Below are 15,685 nucleotides of genomic sequence, written 5' to 3'. Positions count from 1 at the left end.
TTGTCTTGGTCGGGTACCTTCATGGGAATCGTGATCTGCGCTGACTCCTCAGAAGTTGTTTGGGCTTGACGGACTCTAGGACTGAGTGGTTTAGTTCGGCTTTGCCGGTGGTGTAACTGTGCAGTTAACTGGACTTTGGGTTTTCACCCATGTCGTCTATATTTTTTAGGGTTTCGAAGGAGCCGCCTTTTGTACTCACACGTTGTTTGCATTAAGTGTCCTCTAGCTTGGGTATTGTTTTCCCAAAAGTAATGAATGCAGCTGTGCACTCTTCCCTTTTTAAGAAGAAAAACATAAATTATGCTTACCTGATAATTTCATTTTCTTCTGAAGGAAAGAGTCCACAGCTCCAGCCCGTGTTTTATCTATTAGACGGCTGTAATCTTTTGTTCTTCTGGCACCTTTTTCATCCTGATATTTCTCCTACTGTTCCTTGTTCCCTTGGCAGAATGACTGGAGGACGAGGGAAGTGGGGGAGGTATTTAAGCCTTTGGCTGGGTTGTCTTTGCCTCCTCCTGGTGGCCAGGTTCTGTATTTCCCAAAAGTAATGATTGCAGCTGTGGACTCTTCCCTTCAGAAGAAAATGAAATTATCAGGTAAGCATAATTTTATGTTTTTTGTAGTCAGGGCATTTACCAACTGAGCTACCTCACTGGCATTCTCTTTTTGCACTTAAGTCATATGAATACAACTTTAAAGTGGTGAAATTAGTTTTCACACAGCGCTATACCACAAGTACAATTCCTACATTTAAAGGGACATGAAACCAACATTTTTCTTTTATGATTCAGATAAAGAATACAATTTTAAACAACTTTCCATTTTACTTCTATTATCTAATTTACTTATTTTGCTTGATATCCTTTGTTGAAATCAGCAATGCACTATTGGGAGCTAGATGAATGCATTGGGTAAGCCAATAACATGAGGCATATGTGCAGCCACCAATCAGCAGCTTCTGAGTCTACCTAGGTATCCCTTTCAACAAAGGATATCAAGAGAACAAAACAAATAAGATAATAGGAGTAAATTGTAAAGTTGCTTAAAATCACATGCTCTATCTGCATGTTAGCTTGATGATTTAAATCCACTCTATACAAAATCTGCTTATGAATTTTTTTATTGAGGTTATTGCAAACAAAATACACAGAAAAATATACATCATCATACTCGAATGTCAGAACAGAAGATTATAAATAACCAAATAAAAGAATCGAGTTCACATGTGGTATGATCACACTGTAAATATAGCAATACAGCCTGGAAAAATAACACTTCATTTTAAAGGGGAAGGGGAGCATTTCAATTATCGCTAGTAAAAAGCATATATAAACAGTTATTAGGAGTTTCGAGTGGGGTCTGTGCCCCTAAGCTTAACCAGTAAGCAAAAGGGTGGGGGGAGGGAAACGAAGCATAATGTAAAAGACTTGTAGCAAACTTACTCCTCAGGACCTACAAGAGAGGCCTATCTCACTAATTACCCTTTACCAATGAATAAAGATATATAGGAATTTTACAGCCTCACCAGTACATGACTCCCTAGAACATATCCACTGGAATACGACCTATATTTCTATTGTATTAGGGACGCTGGATAGCAGCATATCCCCTGTGGCAAAGTAATAATGTTCAAAATAGATAGCACATCTAATGATGCAGTAATCTAAACAACTAAGTATACTGCACAGTCACTTAAAACTCGTAGGATCTTTAGCGTTGGCTCAATGAATCACATTAGGGACCAATTTCCCCATAGAGTACATGACACATACATTTGAGAAAGCAGAGTTTAGACCCCCAGATATATACAATGCCATATTCTTTCAGAAACAAACTAAGTGAAAAAGAGACAGAGATAACTCAAAGTAGGTAACAAATATAGCCCTGTTAGGCCCACCTGTATATACTTGGATATTACCGGCATATGTCTAATTTCTGTCTAATGGACCTATATCAGAATAGAGTTAGCTAGGTGATAGGAATGTTCTATATAGAGTTATACACATCTGGTGCTACTTGCATATTAAAAACACAGTATTAACACAGACTAATTAAAGAATTAGCGATATCAGAGCGTAGCATGTATCCACCAATCTGGAAGCAACTATTATCTAAAACGTGTTCCCCCGCCCCGTTTTTTTATTTTTTTATATGCGATATCAGAGCGTAGCATGTATCCACCAATCTGGGAGCAACTATTATCTAAGACGTGTTCCCCCGCCCAATTTTTTTATTTTTTTATATAGTTCAAATGCATGTTCCTCAATTCTCACGTATACAGATGTTTTCAGTAGCCAACCAACATCACTTTAAGTGGGTACTATCCATTTAAAGATGGTCTGAAATAGCAAAAAGTCCTTAAAGGGACATGAAACCCACATATTTTTTCTTCCATGATTTAGAAAGATCATGCAATTTTAAACAACTTTCGAATTTCTATTGTCTAATTTGCTTCATTGTCTAGATATCCTTTGCTGAAAAGCATATTTAGATTTAGGTTTAAAAGATGCTGATTTGGTGGCTGCACATAGATACCTCGTGTGATTGGCTTACCTATGTGCATTGCTATTTCTTCAACAAATTATTTCTAATGAATGAAGCTAATTATATAATAGAAGTAAATTGGTATGTTTAAAAATTGTATTCTCTATCTGAATCATGAAAGAAAAACTAACTAACTTTTTCATAATATTTTTTCATAATTAAAAAAAATAAATAAATAAAAAATTCCATTAGCAATCGGTTATGTAGCAGGGGTAACAATTATCATATTGCTAGAACAAAGAGAATTCATGCCAAAAGCATGTGTTCAGTCATACCTGGAATGTTCAGTCACACTTGCTGGAATTAGAACTGGACAAGTAAACTCTGTTCTCTTGTTAAACAATGTTAGTTTAGTATCTCATTAAAAATAGGCATTGAAAAGGCTCCCATTAATATGCTTGTAGTATTTTAAAAATAGATGGCCTTAACCAGATCATCTTCTCATGTTTGTATGCGTGAGAGAAAAATAGGTGAAAGCTTCATAGTTCCTAGTCTTAACTTGTTTATTTTGTCTTAACTTGGTAAACATTTACTCTTCAACCTCATTGCTGCTTTATTTGCTTTCACATGATCACTTTTTTATTTATTTTTATTATTTTTTGTAGATAACCTCCTCCTGAACAGCTTAAGACATGGACGACATGACAGCAGAAGATATCCAACTGCGAGCCAATCAGGTCACAGATGAGGTAACACACCCAATTTGCTTATGAATATGAACCTTACCTGTTGCCATGCATACTGGATGCCTTGGATGCTAGACTGTTCAAGCACAATATCTTCCTGCAATGCTTTTGAACAGGCTAGTACCACAAGTATTTATTCCTTGGGTGTTAAACTTGGCTGTTTTAAAAGCATTGCAGGTAAAAATGTCAGTTAAAACTTTACAATACCCTTCTTAGGCAAAATGTATTTAATTATTTCCAGTTACTTTATTTTTGTAATGTGTGCTCTGTTTTGTAACCTCCTATTAAATGCTGGGAACATTCAGATAACATGCACTAATGAGGAAGTGAGGGGGTAGGAAGTTGGCATAGTTCTTGCTTGCATTGTTCATTAAAGGAACATAGAAGCGCAAAAAGATGTCCTAATATTTAAGGGCATTTTACTCTTGGACTGTTGCATGTAACTATGTGGGCTCCCCGCTTAAGAACAGCAGTGCACTAGTGGGAGCTAGCTGAACACATCTGGCAGGCCAATGACAAGAGGCATGAATGTGCAACTACCGATCAGCAGTTAGCTCCTAGTAGTGCACTGCGGCTCTTGAGCCCACCTAGGTATGCACTTCAACAAGGGATAGCAATAGAACAAAGTACATTTTGGCAACAGCAGTAAATTGAAAGTATAATAAAGCTTTGGTGCTACTGCTATCTTAAATTTCACTGAGTGATGCTTCACCGTAAGTGGCAATTACAGGCACACATGTTCTCTGCTTAGGAACCTGTCCGCCTGCAACTTGATACTTTCCTCTAGATATAGTGTTTTTGTGATTTTTATTTTTTTCTTATGAAGTAACTGTTCTTCCTTCTTTTCTCTTTCAGTCTTTGGAAAGCACACGCAGGATGCTGAATCTTGCTGTAGAAGTAAGAAAATCTCAATTTAGCTTCACTGATCAATAACTCAATATTTAATTGGATTTTAGTGAAATTGTTAATTGTGTTACTAGCAAGACCTGGGATGGCTGTATTTGTCAAATATGGGACCATAAAGAAACTTTTTTGCATGATCACAGGGCTGCAGAAGACATTGTGGGCACTATATGTATCCTTTACATTTCTTGTTGTTCTTCACACTCTGATGTATTTATATAAAGTATTCAAAAATATTAGAGGTTCTTAAAAATTGTAATAAATCATTATTATTGAAATATTTTATAATAACTAAAAGTAATATTTGTTTTAAATATTTTATATGAAATATATACATTGTACACCTTAATATAACTCCTGTCGGGTTTAGTGCTTTTGTTTTAAAAACGTTGAAGGCTTGTGACAACCCTTTGTCGAGCAAGTCTATCGGTGCCAGTTTTCCAGCATATATGCACATATAAACACTATATATATATATATATATATATATATATATATATATATCTCTCTATCTCTCTATCTCTCTATCTCTCTATCTCTCTATCTCTCTATCTCTCTATCTCTCTTACAGGAAAGTTCTTCTCTGTGAAAAGCATTACTGAGCTAAAAGAAGCTGCACTGAGGTGGTAAATCACCACAGAACAGGCTAACAATAGTATTGAGCCAGTTGTTCGTTCCTGTGAGTGTGCTTCTCTCTGTGTAAGTGTGTGTGTGTGTGTATATATATATTATATACAGTACTGTGCAAAGTCTTAGGCCACCATTAGATTTCTTGTTTTAGTTTTAATGACCATGCTTATTTATTTTCCAGTCCTTGATGGTTCAGCACTCTCAATTTATTTCCAGTCCGGGGTGCTCAGCAAACATTTTTTCTCCAACATAGGTGTGTCCGGTCCACGGCGTCATCCTTACTTGTGGGATATTCTCTTCCCCAACAGGAAATGGCAAAGAGCCCAGCAAAGCTGGTCACATGATCCCTCCTAGGCTCCGCCTACCCCAGTCATTCTCTTTGCCGTTGTACAGGCAACATCTCCACGGAGATGGCTTAGAGTTTTTTAGTGTTTAACTGTAGTTTTTATTATTCAATCAAGAGTTTGTTATTTTGAAATAGTGCTGGTATGTACTATTTACTCAGAAACAGAAAAGAGATGAAGATTTCTGTTTGTATGAGGAAAATGATTTTAGCAACCGTCACTAAAATCCATGGCTGTTCCACACAGGACTGTTGAGAGCAATTAACTTCAGTTGGGGGAACAGTGAGCAGTCTCTTGCTGCTTGAGGTATGACACATTCTAACAAGACGATGTAATGCTGGAAGCTGTCATTTTCCCTATGGGATCCGGTAAGCCATGTTTATTATGATCATAAATAAGGGCTTCACAAGGGCTTATTAAGACTGTAGACTTTTTCTGGGCTAAATCGATTCATTATTAACACATATTTAGCCTTGAGGAATCATTTTATCTGGGTATTTTGATATAATAATATCGGCAGGCACTGTTTTAGACACCTTATTCTTTAGGGGCTTTCCCAAAGCATAGGCAGAGCCTCATTTTCGCGCCGGTGTTGCGCACTTGTTTTTGAGAGGCATGGCATGCAGTCGCATGTGAAAGGAGCTCTGATACTTAGAAAAGACTTTCTGAAGGCGTCATTTGGTATCGTATTCCCCTTTGGGCTTGGTTGGGTCTCAGCAAAGCAGATACCAGGGACTGTAAAGGGGTTAAAGTTCAAAACGGCTCCGGTTCCGTTATTTTAAGGGTTAAAGCTTCCAAATTTGGTGTGCAATACTTTTAAGGCTTTAAGACACTGTGGTGAAAATTTGGTGAATTTTGAACAATTCCTTCATGTTTTTTCGCAATTGCAGTAATAAAGTGTGTTCAGTTTAAAATTTAAAGTGACAGTAACGGTTTTATTTTAAAACGTTTTTTGTACTTTGTTATCAAGTTTATGCCTGTTTAACATGTCTGAACTACCAGATAGACTGTGTTCTGAATGTGGGGAAGCCAGAATTCCTATTCATTTAAATAAATGTGATTTATGTGACAATGACAATGATGCCCAAGATGATTCCTCAAGTGAGGGGAGTAAGCATGGTACTGCATCATTCCCTCCTTCGTCTACACGAGTCTTGCCCACTCAGGAGGCCCCTAGTACATCTAGCGCGCCAATACTCCTTACTATGCAACAATTAACGGCTGTAATGGATAATTCTGTCAAAAACATTTTAGCCAAAATGAACACTTATCAGCGTAAGCGCGACTGCTCTGTTTTAGATACTGAAGAGCATGACGACGCTGATATTAATGTTTCTGAAGGGCCCCTAACCCAGTCTGATGGGGCCAGGGAGGTTTTGTCTGAGGGAGAAATTACTGATTCGGGGAACATTTCTCAACAAGCTGAACCTGATGTGATTACATTTAAATTTAAGTTGGAACATCTCCGCATTCTGCTTAAGGAGGTACTATCCACTCTGGATGATTGTGACAAGTTGGTCATCCCAGAGAAACTATGTAAAATGGACAAGTTCCTAGAGGTGCCGGGGACTCCCAGAAGCTTTTCCTATACCCAAGCGGGTGGCGGACATTGTTAATAAAGAATGGGAAAGGCCCGGTATTCCTTTCGTCCCTCCCCCCATATTTAAAAAATTGTTTCCTATGGTCGACCCCAGAAAGGACTTATGGCAGACAGTCCCCAAGGTCGAGGGAGCGGTTTCCACTTTAAACAAACGCACCACTATACCCATAGAGGATAGTTGTGCTTTCAAAGATCCTATGGATAAAAAATTAGAAGGTTTGCTTAAAAAGATGTTTGTTCAGCAGGGTTACCTTCTACAACCAATTTCATGCATTGTCCCTGTCGCTACAGCCGCATGTTTCTGGTTCGATGAGCTGATAAAGGCGGTCGATAGTGATTCTCCTCCTTATGAGGAGATTATGGACAGAATCAATGCTCTCAAATTGGCTAATTCTTTCACCCTAGACGCCACTTTGCAATTGGCTAGGTTAGCGGCTAAGAATTCTGGGTTTGCTATTGTGGCGCGCAGAGCGCTTTGGTTGAAATCTTGGTCGGCTGATGCGTCTTCCAAGAACAAGCTACTTAACATTCCTTTCAAGGGGAAAACGCTGTTTGGCCCTGACTTGAAAGAGATTATCTCTGATATCACTGGGGGTAAGGGCCACGCCCTTCCTCAGGATCGGCCTTTCAAGGCGAAAAATAAACCTAATTTTCGTCCCTTTCGTAGAAACGGACCAGCCCAAAGTGCTACGTCCTCTAAGCAAGAGGGTAATACTTCTCAAGCCAAGCCAGCTTGGAGACCAATGCAAGGCTGGAACAAGGGAAAGCAGGCCAAGAAACCTGCCACTGCTACCAAGACAGCATGAAATGTTGGCCCCCGATCCGGGACCGGATCTGGTGGGGGGCAGACTCTCTCTCTTCGCTCAGGCTTGGGCAAGAGATGTTCTGGATCCTTGGGCGCTAGAAATAGTCTCCCAAGGTTATCTTCTGGAATTCAAGGGACTTCCCCCAAGGGGGAGGTTCCACAGGTCTCAGTTGTCTTCAGACCACATAAAAAGACAGGCATTCTTACATTGTGTAGAAGACCTGTTAAAAATGGGAGTGATTCATCCTGTTCCATTAAGAGAACAAGGGATGGGGTTCTACTCCAATCTGTTCATAGTTCCCAAAAAAGAGGGAACGTTCAGACCAATCTTAGATCTCAAGATCTTAAACAAGTTTCTCAAGGTTCCATCGTTCAAGATGGAAACCATTCGAACTATTCTTCCTTCCATCCAGGAAGGTCAATTCATGACCACGGTGGATTTAAAGGATGCGTATCTACATATTCCTATCCACAAGGAACATCATCGGTTCCTAAGGTTCGCATTCCTGGACAAGCATTACCAGTTCGTGGCGCTTCCTTTCGGATTAGCCACTGCTCCAAGGATTTTCACAAAGGTACTAGGGTCCCTTCTAGCTGTGCTAAGACCAAGGGGCATTGCTGTAGTACCTTACTTGGACGACATTCTGATTCAAGCGTCGTCCCTTCCTCAAGCAAAGGCTCACACGGACATTGTCCTGGCCTTTCTCAGATCTCACGGTTGGAAAGTGAACGTGGAAAAGAGTTCTCTATCTCCGTCAACAAGGGTTCCCTTCTTGGGAACAATAATAGACTCCTTAGAAATGAGGATTTTTCTGACAGAGGCCAGAAAAACAAAACTTCTAGACTCTTGTCGGATACTTCATTCCGTTCCTCTTCCTTCCATAGCTCAGTGCATGGAAGTGATCGGGTTGATGGTAGCGGCAATGGACATAGTTCCTTTTGCGCGCATTCATCTGAGACCATTACAACTGTGCATGCTCAGTCAGTGGCATGGGGACTATACAGACTTGTCTCCGAAGATACAAGTAAATCAGAGGACCAGAGACTCACTCCGTTGGTGGCTGTCCCTGGACAACCTGTCACAAGGGATGACATTCCGCAGACCAGAGTGGGTCATTGTCACGACCGACGCCAGTCTGATGGGCTGGGGCGCGGTCTGGAGATCCCTGAAAGCTTCAGGGTCTTTGGTCTCGGGAAGAATCTCTTCTACCGATAAATATTCTGGAACTGGGAGCGATATTCAATGCTCTCAAGGCTTGGCCTCAGCTAGCGAGGGCCAAGTTCATACGGTTTCGATCAGACAACATGACAACTGTTGCGTACATCAACCATCAGGGGGGAACAAGGAGTTCCCTAGCGATGGAAGAAGTGACCAAAATCATTCTATGGGCGGAGTCTCACTCCTGCCACCTGCCTGCTATCCACATCCCAGGAGTGGAAATTTGGGAAGCGGATTTTCTGAGTCGTCAGACATTGCATCCGGGGGAGTGGGAACTCCATCCGGAAATCTTTGCCCAAGTCACTCAGCTGTGGGGCATTCCAGATATGGATCTGATGGCCTCTCGTCAGAACTTCAAAGTTCCTTGCTACGGGTCCAGATCCAGGGATCCCAAGGCGGTTCTAGTGGATGCACTAGTAGCACCTTGGACCTTCAAACTAGCTTATGTGTTCCCGCCGTTTCCTCTCATCCCCAGGCTGGTAGCCAGGATCAATCAGGAGAGGGCGTCGGTGATCTTGATAGCTCCTGCGTGGCCACGCAGGACTTGGTATGCAGATCTGGTGAATATGTCATCGGCTCCACCTTGGAAGCTACCTTTGAGACGAAACCTTCTTGTTCAGGGTCCGTTCGAACATCCGAATCTGGTTTCACTCCAGCTGACTGCTTGGAGATTGAACGCTTGATCTTATCGAAGCGAGGGTTCTCAGATTCTGTTATCGATACTCTTGTTCAGGCCAGAAAGCCTGTAACTCGAAAGATTTACCACAAAATTTGGAAAAAATATATCTGTTGGTGTGAATCTAAAGGATTCCCTTGGGACAAGGTTACGATTCCTAAGATTCTATCCTTCCTTCAAGAAGGATTGGAAAAAGGATTATCTGCAAGTTCCCTGAAGGGACAGATTTCTGCCTTGTCTGTGTTACTTCACAAAAAGCTGGCAGCTGTGCCAGATGTTCAAGCCTTTGTTCAGGCTCTGGTTAGAATTAAGCCTGTTTACAAACCTTTGACTCCTCCTTGGAGTCTCAATTTAGTTCTTTCAGTTCTTCAGGGGGTTCCGTTTGAACCCTTACATTCCGTTGATATTAAGTTATTATCTTGGAAAGTTTTGTTTTTAGTTGCTATTTCTTCTGCTAGAAGAGTTTCAGAATTATCTGCTCTGCAGTGTTCTCCTCCTTATCTGGTGTTCCATGCAGATAAGGTGGTTTTACGTACTAAACCTGGTTTTCTTCCAAAAGTTGTTTCTAACAAAAACATTAACCAGGAGATTATCGTACCTTCTCTGTGTCCGAAACCAGTTTCAAAGAAGGAACGTTTGTTGCACAATTTGGATGTTGTTCGCGCTCTAAAATTCTATTTAGATGCTACAAAGGATTTTAGACAAACATCTTCCTTGTTTGTTGTTTATTCCGGTAAAAGGAGAGGTCAAAAAGCAACTTCTACCTCTCTCTCTTTTTGGATTAAAAGCATCATCAGATTGGCTTACGAGACTGCCGGACGGCAGCCTCCCGAAAGAATCACAGCTCATTCCACTAGGGCTGTGGCTTCCACATGGGCCTTCATGAACGAGGCTTCTGTTGATCAGATATGTAGGGCAGCGACTTGGTCTTCACTGCACACTTTTACCAAATTTTACAAGTTTGATACTTTTGCTTCTTCTGAGGCTATTTTTGGGAGAAAGGTTTTGCAAGCCGTGGTGCCTTCCATTTAGGTGACCTGATTTGCTCCCTCCCTTCATCCGTGTCCTAAAGCTTTGGTATTGGTTCCCACAAGTAAGGATGACGCCGTGGACCGGACACACCTATGTTGGAGAAAAAAGAATTTATGTTTACCTGATAAATTACTTTCTCCAACGGTGTGTCCGGTCCACGGCCCGCCCTGGTTTTTTTAATCAGGTCTGATAATTTATTTTCTTTAACTACAGTCACCACGGTACCATATGGTTTCTCCTATGCAAATATTCCTCCTTAACGTCGGTCGAATGACTGGGGTAGGCGGAGCCTAGGAGGGATCATGTGACCAGCTTTGCTGGGCTCTTTGCCATTTCCTGTTGGGGAAGAGAATATCCCACAAGTAAGGATGACTCCGTGGACCGGACACACCGTTGGAGAAAGTAATTTATCAGGTAAACATAAATTCTGTTTTTGCAAACATCAAAAAAGACAGCAGATACTCTCCGTTTTTAAATCACAAATTTTACTCCTTAAAGTGATGTTTCGGGGTTTCACCCCCGTCTTCAGACTTACATACAGTGCTTAAAATTAAGTACATACTTATACCCACTTACCCCTATGCTTTCAACATAATCAATCAACCCACCTTGTGCAACTCCCAGCGGTGTGTGCCAGGCGCATAGAATACGTCATCAGAAAGAAGACGCCGCTCGTTGTTAGGCACCACCACCGGAAATGTCAATCACCATATGTTGCTAACCCAGCATGTGCTCGTCATTAGAGACGCCGTCTGTTGCTAGGGAGCCCTTCACTCGGTGATCGTATCTTAACAGTGACTATCTGTGTGAATAAAAGCATTAGATATATAAAACCTAAAATGCAGTGCGTAACAATTACTTATAACATAACTATGCTCAGTACAATCCTAATCGCTATATATTACTACCGATGCGAGCATCGCTTAAAGCATCCTAGCTAACATGCATTCTTACAGTGTATGACCACCAGCTTGTCTCACTATAACCAGTAATGATTATAGGACAAGTTTAAGATACAAAAATTAATTCAAGATAATGCATATAAACAAGACGCTACCCAAATATAACTTTAAAGATAGAGCACATCACTACAAAGTACATATTCACAGTAGGGATAATTCAAACTGTGTACTAGATCTTAATCCAGATTATATACACACTTATTAGATGAAAAACCTTTTGCAATCTATTCCTTTTGCATATCTTTTCAGGAGAAACCTTTTACAGAAAAAACTTTTTAGGAAAAAATATTAAACACATAGGTAAATTTTAGGGAAATTAAACACATAGATAAATCCTATTATTTCTTCCTATTACTGATTCAAAAGAAGCACTGCCAGTCCATTTTCACATTCAAGCCCTTTGGTGTTATGGTATTCAACTCATATGTCCATCTTGCTTCCTTTTGTAATAGGATTTTAACCCTACTCTCCTGGGGTTAGGGACATGATCTATCAATGTATAGCGAAGGTCAGATACATTATGTCCACTCTTTAGAAAATGGCGAGCCACCGGTTGATCTGACTCCTGATTTTTAATTGCTGCCCGTATAGAGCTCCTGTGGTTGGCCATACGGATTCTCAGGTTATCTCCCGTTTTACCCACGTAAAACAAACTACACGGGCAGTGTAGTAGATATACCACATGACTAGTGGTACACGTCATCCTATATTTATGAACCTATTTCTTTCTGCTCCTAGGGTGATGGAAAAACTGACCTGTAATCATCCCGTTGCATGTGGTACACCCACTGCATTTAAGGCATCCAGGTTTAGCATCTTCCAGCCATTTTCTGGTAGTGTAACAATGTATAGGATCTTTTATCTGTAATATATCTTTCAGTGATCTCCCCCATCTATTGCCAATCCTAGGTACCCCCATTCCCTTAAACGGGAGGGTCTCTTCCGTGCTCAATATCTTCAAATTTTCTTTGAGGATTATATTCAGGCCATTTTTGTCTGCTGCATAAGTGGTTACCATAGTCATTTTCTCCTGATCTTCTTCCATGGTCCCTTGTGTTTCTCCCATCTCTCTTGAATTCACCTCTGTTATATGTTGTTGCAATAGTTGATTGCGATATCCCCTCTTCAGAAAACGACTCCTCATCTCATTGGTTTGCTTCTCTGCTCTGTTCTTGTCAGTATTATTCCTTCTTACCCTTACAAACTGGGATTTTGGTAATGCCCTCTTGAGTGCTCGAGGGTGACAATTTGTTGCTTCAAGGAGAGAGTTTCTGTCCGTTGGTTTACGAAACAAGGTGGTACCCAATCTACCATCATCTCTGTAGATTTTTAAATCTAAGAACTCAATTTCCTCTTGGCTCCGATTCATCTTGAATTTAAGTGTAGCATGCTTTGTATTTAGCTCAAACCAGAGCAAATTATGAGATCATCTATGAATCTCTTAAAGTATATTATTTCTTCTCTCTTGAAACATCCTGTACCATTACTCTCAAATTACGACATAAAAAGATTTGCATAGGATGGGGCCACATTGGAATATATAGTATTATATGAATTCGTTGCTGTAGTACTCAGTAGAAAAGGTTTTTTCCACTTATATGGTTACCGGAGCTGAGAGTCTTCTGCCCATACATAAAGCATTGGACCTTGGAGTATCCATAATGAGCTTGGTTATAATTTCTGTGACAAGATTCAGCATATGACCAGTGATCTACTACACACCTGATCCATACTACAGGAGGCGCCTAGCCCATTTGTGAATTCTGCTACATCCTTACCTCATTTGATTGAGGGTCTTAGAAGTAAGTGCACATCTAATAGGGGAAACAGCGATGAAGAACTGCTGATTTTGTGCATTGTTTATACATATATATGTGGAATCTCATATATATATATATATATATATATTTAATCTGACTTTTATACATCTGGAAATGTGACACTTACTTGTTTTATTATTTATTTATCTATATCGTCCATTTTTAAAAATATTTTTTTTTTTTTTTCAAAAGATTTTTATTTATTTTCAAACTTATAGAAGTAACAATGAGGGACACGCAGGTCCCAAACACAAACATCAATGGCATACAGGAGTATATGGTTACGAATAGAACCGGGGGTCCCAAAGATAAGAAACAATACAATATTGATAAGATTAGATGGACTCCCCTGGTGGAGAGATGACATCTCACATTAGTCTGAGGACAAATGGGATATCTTAAAAGGAACCTATACAACACAACACATGTCTTGGAATCAGAACAAAGTCTAGGGGGGGGAGGGGGAAGGAGGGGGGGGGGGAGCATAGAAGAGGAGAGGGAAGAAATGGGGAAAGATGGTAGATAGATCAAGAAGAGTCAGGCTGTAGGCTTTAGGACGTGACAGGAGGGCTCCAGGAAGTATCAAACTTGTCTTTCCAATCGGCCCAAGCAAGTTCGAATATATCCAGTTTGTTTAAGTCAAAATATATAGTCTTTTCCATGGTGTATAAGAAGGCCATGGTTTTCTCAATCTCGTTCCATGAAGGGGGTTTTTCTTTTTTCCAGGACCTAGCCAGATTAGTCTTAATAGAGGCTAATAAGTAGGTACTGAAGATAGCTTGATGCTTAGGTAGGTCCTGTAAGCCCAGGTGGAGCAAAGCAGTAGGCGGGCCAGGCGGAATTCTGATTCCAAAATCAGTAAGGGCGCGGAAACCTTGAGACCATAAGAAAGTAATTTTAGGGCATTCCCACCAAATGTGGAGCATGGTGCCCTGCAGACCACAGTTCCTCCAGCAAAGAGGCGACACTCCTGGGTACATCCTTGCTAGGCGTGTGGGAACCAGGTACCAGTGAGAAATCACCTTGTAATAAGTTTCGAACATAGTGATGCAATGGAGGGTTTTTTTCGTCAGAAGGATGGCCCTTTGCCAGGCGTCTACCGAGATTTGAGAATGCAGTAAAGCATCCCAGATCTGCAAGTGCGGGGCTATTTCAGGCGGGACAGTGCCATCGAGCGTCCCGTAATGGAACGATAATGGCCGGATAAGTCTGTGACCCGTCTTCCAGACAGACTCCCATGGGGTGGACTGACGAGAGGTGGTGGGGAGAAAACCCCAGCTTCTCAGGAGACTTTTAATCCTGATGGTCTCAAAAAAGAGGACCGGAGGAATATCCCCAGGGGAGCCCAGGAGAGTTGGGTCTATAAAGCCATCGGGCTGTGATGCGGACCAGAAGTCCGAGACCCGCCGAATCCCTAGTCTGGCCCATATATTCGGGTGGGTATCCGCCAACCCAGAAAGCAGACCAGCCACCGAAGTGATAGGGGAAGGATGGGGGGCAATTAGTTGGCGATGCCGGATCTTGTCCCAGACCTGAAGGCATTCTGTGATGACTAGATTGCTGATACCTAGAATTCTGCGACTGTGCGGAGGAGTCCAAATAATATCCTTGAGCAGGACATTATGGGGTAAAGAGGCCTGTTCAATCTCGCGCCATTTATCACGGGACTGAAGAACTCCCCACTGGGAGATATGGGTAAGCATGGCCCCCTCGTAGTATTTTACCACAGAAGGGGAAGCCAGGCCTCCTAGATGTATAGGAAATTTCAGATTTTTTTAAGCTATCCTGGGGGTCAAGCCCTTCCAAATAAACTTTGTTATTTCACTCTGAAACTGTAGCAAGAGTGGCATAGGGACTCTGATGGGGAGACACCTAAACAAGTAGGTGAGCTTAGGGAGGAAAGACATTTTAATAGAGGCTATACGCCCCATCCATGAGATGGACTTGTGATCCCAAGCGTTTTTTAAGGATCTCAGTTCTGACAACAAGGGGATGTAATTATCCTTGACCATTTTTGAGGCATTGTTAGATATTCTAACCCCCAGATGTGTGACCTGCTCCTGTGACCATTTGAAGTTATAACTTTTCTTTAAACTGTTAATGTAATTGTGAGGGTATCCCCACCAATATATCTCTGTCTTTTGAGTGTTCAATTTATAAAATGAGAGGTCACCAAAGGTCTTTAGAACATCCAACAGTCTGGGGACAGCTCTACCGGGGTCCGCAGTGAAGATTGTGATATCATCTGCGAATAGTGCAATTTTTTGCAGAGTGCCTGAGAGCATTATCCCTGGAAGGGACGCATCGTCGCGGATATGGGCAGCCAAGGGCTCGATCGCAAGGGCAAACAACAGCGGAGATAGGGGGCACCCCTGTCTAGTACCATTGGAGATGCTGAAAGGGTCAGACTGAAAGCCAAGACCCCTGACAGCAGCCGACGGGGCAGAATATAGCGCCTGGATAG

The 15,685-nt window shown here is 41.3% G+C and overlaps 1 protein-coding gene across 1 annotated transcript in view; it reads left to right on the top strand.

Moving 5' to 3' along the window:
* Positions 1-15,685, top strand: part of SNAP23 (synaptosome associated protein 23) — a 189,475-nt gene that overhangs the window by 51,945 nt on the left and 121,845 nt on the right. Inside the window, exons 2-3 of the mRNA XM_053697811.1 lie at positions 3,150-3,233; positions 4,086-4,127. Coding sequence (XP_053553786.1) covers positions 3,177-3,233; positions 4,086-4,127 — 99 coding nt within the window. The 5' untranslated portion in view covers positions 3,150-3,176. The remainder of the gene's footprint in view (positions 1-3,149; positions 3,234-4,085; positions 4,128-15,685) is intronic.

The sequence above is a fragment of the Bombina bombina genome, chromosome 1, assembly GCF_027579735.1.
Source record: "Bombina bombina isolate aBomBom1 chromosome 1, aBomBom1.pri, whole genome shotgun sequence".
Taxonomy (NCBI): domain Eukaryota; kingdom Metazoa; phylum Chordata; class Amphibia; order Anura; family Bombinatoridae; genus Bombina; species Bombina bombina.
Note: the sequence above shows the minus strand (reverse complement) of the source record. Positions and strands in the feature narration are given on the sequence as shown.